Genomic DNA, 6,193 nt, shown 5'->3' with positions numbered 1-6,193 from the left:
AGAAGTTAATTGTACAGAAGATATCCTTAAGCTTAAGTTTAGTGCTTTATGTGCAGTAAGAAGAGCATGGAAAGCTCTGTAGGGTAGTTGAGGAAAAGTTACTTTGAGGTGCAGTTCAAGGCTGTTTTCAGTTCTGCAAGTTGGAAGTAAGCTGTAAAGTGTTTTTTTCTTTTTACTCTGTATGTCCTTTATATAGCTGTGTAGCAAAATTTGATTGGTGTACTCTGAGATGAATTTAATTTCTTTTGTGTTTATTGACTCTTGCAGAGCTGTTGCGCAGCCACTGGTACCTGTATTGGGGAAACATAGCATACAAGCAAGAACCTTACAGCCTCAGTGGCGAAAATTTTTTCATGTCAGAGACCGAGAACTCTTGCAGTCGTTTATGTCATCACGTCTTCTCCAGACAGAAGATACCAAAAAACTGCAATCAAAGATCTCTTCATCTTATTGATAAAGCTACTAATAAGGCAAAATGTCTGTCAACGTCAACCGCAGTGTGTCAGATCAGTTCTATCGCTACAAAATGCCCCGTCTGATTGCCAAGGTAACTATTAACTGTAGGTGGTAAGTAGATAGTGTTTCACACGGCTTGTTTGCTTGGTAGAGGAAGAGGGGTGTGAGGTAATGATAACATTTACTCAGAGGGCGAGGAGGATGCTCTTTCTGTCCAGACCATTAGTTCTTCTAAGAAGACACACTTCAGAGTAGAACTTAGAAGCACATTGGGTTTGGTTCTTCAAGTCACTTAATCTTAAAATGTTTTTCTTTCTTTAGGTGGAGGGCAAAGGAAATGGAATAAAGACAGTTATAGTCAACATGGTTGACGTTGCAAAGGCGCTTAATCGGCCTCCAACGTGTAAGTAGTCCAGAGTGACACAGCATTTTTGTTAGTGTTTTTATGTTGGAAGTGGTAATGGTAGCTAATAAAGTCTTGAAACCTTCTTTCAGTATTTGTAAGAAGAAAACATTATCTTGAGATGAAATAATTAACAGAAAGAAGCAATGGCATATACACTTGCTGTTAAAAGTCACAGTGAAGATAAGGGGGCTATGGTGATTATTATACTTCCTTTGCAGATCCTACCAAATTTTTTGGTTGTGAGCTGGGAGCACAGACCCAGTTTGATGTTAAGAATGACCGTTACATTGTCAATGGATCTCATGAGGCGAATAAGCTGCAAGACATGTTGGATGGATTCATTAAAAAATTTGTTCTCTGTCCTGAGTGTGAGAATCCTGAAACTGATCTGGTGAGTGCTCTCTGTCTAACAGTAGCACAATGAAAATACTTCACTAGATGTTTATGGAAGTGGGGTAAAGTTAATGGCTGATTTGAACATCTGTGAAGATAAAATCCAGTGTACATACGCACACACCTGATCTTTAGGAAGGCTTTACGTTTCTAACAGTTTTACGCCTGTAACTCAGAAGTTACAAAACTTTGGGGATAAATTGCTACTTCTAAACTTGCTCTGTTGGAAGTGATACAAAATATTGAAATCTGGCTTAATCTTGTGGAGGAGGTAATGTACATGTCACGTTTAGGCTTTCATTCATAGTTGTTCTGTAAGCAATATGTTAACTGGTGGTTCTTTTTTTGCAGCATGTCAATCCTAAGAAACAAACTATAGGTAACTCTTGCAAAGCCTGTGGCTATCGAGGCATGCTTGACACAAACCATAAACTCTGCACGTTCATTCTCAAAAACCCACCTGGTAAGTGTGTTTCCATATTTGGTGAAGGTAAAGGGAACTTCCTTGGTATGAGTGCTGTTAATGAAGTAAAAAAAAAGATATGTTGCATCTAATTGAGTATTGAAAGGCTTTAGCATGCTCCTAGAGTAAGTTTGTGGGTCAGGTGTCCATAGTTTCAACATGAGCAGTCTCTTTGCTTGTGGGCCTGTATCCTTTCAGAGTCCAAGTATTTTTGAAGAGCTGTGTTTGTGCAGGACTAAGCCTCATAGCAGAGCTGGTCAGCAGGTGCTTATGGCAGTTTTGACTTTAAGGCAGTGTGAAATGGAATGCTAAGAAGTAGAAGCAGTGTAGTAAATGCTAACTGTAACATACTAGTTTTGTGCAAGCAACACTCTGTAGTAAGCATCTAGTTGCCTGCTGCAATTTAAGCTTGCTAAAATAGAAAAGTCTAACCTATTCCAGGGGTCTCTGCTTTGTGAGGTCCCCTGTTATATAGACTTGGACAACTTAACGTCTTTTAGAGAAATGAGACACTGGAACTGGAAGTGTCCCCAGCAGATGTACATCTGCCCTGAATGTGTCTGGGGATGAGTACTATGTATAAGTTGCTGCTAATAAAAGCATCCAAATCCACTTGGGTGGGGAATCAGCAGAGGTGCACTAGTGCAAGGTCTTTAGCTTTCTCTAGTTCATAGAATAAAACATAAAAATTCACTTGCAGAAAGTGGTGACACTGGTACAGGAAAGAAAGAAAAGGACAAGAAGAACAGAAAAGGCAAGGACAAAGAGAATGGTTCTGTATCCAGCAATGAGACACTTCCACCCCCACCACCAGAGGAGATTACTCCTCCACAGGTTGTGGTAAGTAGAAGGGAAAGTGAGAAGACAAGGGTGAGTGGTTTCTTGCTCTGTAAAATCACTGGTATTCCTAGCAAGTCTACATGGCATCAAAAGTTCCTGCTGTATGCAGAACTTTACTGCTGGAGCATAAGTATCCCTGTGTCTCATCTATAGTAGTCAACTAAGTAATCAACTGAGTAACATTCAACTAAGTAATCAACTCTTCAGTAACATTAAGTGTGCTCCTTGCTAAGTGAAAGCTGCATACAATTAATAATCCAACTCCCTGAAAAGGAGTATCTTGTGAGCCCACTAGAAAAGGAGTATCTTGTGAACCTACCTAGATAGAGTGAAATAACTTCACTTGCAGTAACCCTACAGATTGCTACAAACTCAAGTCTAGCTTCCATTACTTCTTTCCTTCATCTGCCTTTGCTCCAACTTTGATTTCCAAATTGTAGTGTAAACCTTTCTTTAGGGAAAAATCAGGAGTACATGTATATAAAAACACTCAAATCTATCTAGAAATAATATTCACCTATTGCTAAGCTTGAGTAGCATTGTATGAATCTCTTGGTTTGGTTTTGTTTTTCAGGAGGAGGAGGATGATGATGACTGGGGTGAAGACACAACAGAAGAAGCCCAGAGGCGTAGAATGGATGAAATCAGTGACCATGCAAAGAACCTCACTCTTAGCGAAGACCTGGAAAGAACAGTGGAGGAGAGAGTCAACATACTGTTTGATTTTGTTAAGGTGAGTTCTCTGGTTTACTTGCTTGGTAGCCAGTCTGCTGTAGTTGTGCTTGGTCTCTTTACCAACACAAGCTGCTCAAGGTTCTACTGAAGTACTCATTCCACCAGTGGTGGGGAAGGAAGTTGTGCAATAGAGCATTGACACACCTCAGTAGCTTTAAAATGTCTGTTCCTGTCTTTGTAGAAAAAGAAGGAAGAAGGTGTCATTGATTCTTCTGACAAAGACATTGTAGCAGAAGCAGAGAGACTGGATGTAAAGGCTATGGGCCCTCTGGTTCTCACTGAAGTCCTTTTTGACGAAAAAATTCGTGAACAGATACGGAAATACAGACGTCACTTCCTTCGTGTAAGCAGCCTCTTCTTATGCACCCAGTGGCAGCACTGTTGGGGGTTGGTTTTTATAGTGACAGCTCAGCTCAGTTCTGGATTGCTTGGTACTGTGGGGAAGAAGGCTTTTTGTCTTTTTTTTTTTTTTAAACTACACCTACTTACCTTGAGAAAACTGCCAGGAGCTGATGTAAATTTTTTGCTCTCTGAATGAGTTGAGAGCAGAAGCAGCAGCTGTTTCTGGAGAGGAATAAAATTAATTTAATTGCTTTTCTCCCAATTCTAGTTCTGCCACAACAACAAGAAAGCTCAGCGGTACCTTCTCCATGGCTTTGAGTGTGTGGTGGCCATGCATCAGTCTCAGCTTATTTCTAAAATACCACATATTTTGAAGGAAATGTATGATGCCGATCTTCTGGAAGAAGAAGTCATCCTTGGCTGGGCAGAAAAGGTGAAGAATAGTATTTCCCATACCATGCCAGTGAAGTACATGAACATAGCATACTGTTTCTGGCTTCTTCATTCTGGTGAAATAGCTTGTGCAGATGTCTTTGAACAACTCATCTGAGAAGTTACTGTCAAGGAGAAACCTCCCTTTCAGAAATGGGCAGGGGGGTGAAGTTAAGAGTTCTAAGTTCGGCTCTTGCTGTATTTGGGTGTGATGTGATTTAAACTGCTTTAGTGTTAAGGCAAAGTCTGTACTTTTGTCTTTCAGGCCTCAAAGAAATACGTTTCAAAGGAGCTTGCCAAAGAAATCCGTGTCAAAGCAGAACCTTTCATTAAATGGCTAAAGGAAGCTGAAGAAGAATCTTCCGGTAATGAAGAAGAGGACGATGATGAAAACCTAGAGGTAGGAAAGGCTATTTACTGTAAAGAATTCCAACTTGTGCTGGTTTTGTATGTTGTAAGTCTTGTGCTTTGTTGTGGTGCAGTACAAAATAGTTCATGTGTTATCTTATCTTGCATGTTGGGAGCTGGAGGGACACCTCATCTCTAATGTGTTGTCAGAGCATATTTGGTACACATGGTCACTTGTCTAGATTAAAAAAAATCAATGCACATGCATCTTATTAAGCCAAAGACTTCTCACTGTGGAACAGGACAGTCTCCTGCACAGTAGTAGTTCGTATAGCGGAAGACTGACAAGAAGTCTTGTGGGTAAAGCCTTATGTATTAGAATAGTTGGTGAGTGTGTGTTTGTTAGAAAAGCTGATTTAAAGAACAAAGGCCCTTTTCCTCACACTGAAGGCCTCAGTAAAATCTGGTACACTCCAGCTGCCTGGTTGGAGGTTTTTTTGTGCCTGGGGTTTTTGTTACTCTTCCAGTAGTACCTACTTTTTCCTGGTGCATTGTGTTTTGGAACATAGAGCAGTTCATGGCCAGACAAGGAGGGCTGTTGAGTGGGTGGATATTAAAACTCCTGATCTTAAAATTTCTCCAGTGCTTAATGATGGCAGATTCTGCTGTAGTAGTAAATGTGTCTTTTCTCCACAGGTGGTGTACTCTACAACTGCCAGTGAACCTAAAGTTGAAACTGTGAAGCCTGCAAACAATAAAGATGACGATATTGATATTGATGCCATTTGAAGTGATGCAACATAGCTTCCAGCATAATAATGCAAACTTCTCTGCATTTTCTGCCAGAAGTGTGACTTGTATGTGCACAAGCTGAAATGGCTTAACATCCTGCTACTCTTTGTGCTCTAAAATGTAACTTTTTACTGTGACTGGTCTTGTGTAACTAAGCCTAATACCAAGGAGTCAGCATGTCAGTGAACTGATCTAGTTTGCAACTGGCATGTTCTGTTTTGTTTTTCTAACTTGTGTTGGACACATACTTGGAGCACATTTATACAGTTGTGGAAATAAAGGATTTGGTTTTGGTCAATCTTCATTTGTGACTCTATAAACTCCCTTATTTCCAAGTAAGTATTTACACAACTTGGTGAAATGCAAAGTTTAGGAGAAAATTATGAAAATCTCTTTAAAAAAAGGGAAAATTCCTTATTTTGAAGGCTATTGTAAGAGTGGAGATTTGATATCTGGGTAAGAAGCACGTGTTGGGTTTTAAACTGGACAGAAGGCAGCTGTCTGCATTCTGGTCCTTCCAGGTGCTTTTTAACAAAAATGCAGGTGTTCCTATTATGTTGGGGGGTTTTCTCAGATTCTCAACAGTTCTGTTAAATTCAGGTTTCAGTGCTTTGACCAGAGCTGAGGAAACTGGTGCCTTGTTCAGTTGCAGTGCCCCCCTGGCTGTGGCCACCAGTGCTGCTGTGTAGTGTTGGCACCCAGTTTGGGGTGGGGAGGGAAGGGCAGGAGCCCCTGAGGCTCATCTGCTTAGCTGTGGAAGTGAGCTCTCTAGATCTGAAATGCCAACCCCAGATTCCTTTGGAAATCAAGTACAGAGAGATTCATAGTCCATCTGAACCAGGAAAGTGGTGTGACATGGTGAGCAACAGTTTTTGACCTAGTAAAGTAGGTCACTGGTGGGATTTTGGGAGCATTTTTTATTGCCCTTTGCAGCCTTTTGCTCTGGAAAACCTGAGTGGCAAGAGAGTGACGTTTTTTTTCATTGC

The 6,193-nt window shown here is 40.7% G+C and overlaps 1 protein-coding gene across 1 annotated transcript; it reads left to right on the top strand.

Annotated features, from left to right (window-relative positions):
- The first annotated feature begins 266 nt into the window (after positions 1–266).
- EIF5 (eukaryotic translation initiation factor 5) lies at positions 267–5,511 on the top strand. The gene is made up of 10 exons (XM_010008159.1): positions 267–547; positions 778–859; positions 1,081–1,253; positions 1,607–1,718; positions 2,419–2,558; positions 3,133–3,291; positions 3,475–3,636; positions 3,904–4,068; positions 4,333–4,467; positions 5,112–5,511. Exons 1-10 carry the CDS (start codon positions 476–478, stop codon positions 5,202–5,204), a joined length of 1,293 nt encoding a protein of 430 aa, XP_010006461.1. The 5' UTR covers positions 267–475; the 3' UTR covers positions 5,205–5,511.
- Positions 5,512–6,193: the final 682 nt, after the last annotated feature.

Source organism: Chaetura pelagica, unplaced genomic scaffold (genome assembly GCF_000747805.2).
Source record: "Chaetura pelagica isolate M959 unplaced genomic scaffold, ChaPel_1.0 scaffold242, whole genome shotgun sequence".
Lineage (NCBI taxonomy): Eukaryota > Metazoa > Chordata > Aves > Apodiformes > Apodidae > Chaetura > Chaetura pelagica.
The sequence above is the reverse complement of the archived record's forward strand: the minus strand, read 5'-3'. Positions and strand labels throughout refer to the sequence as shown.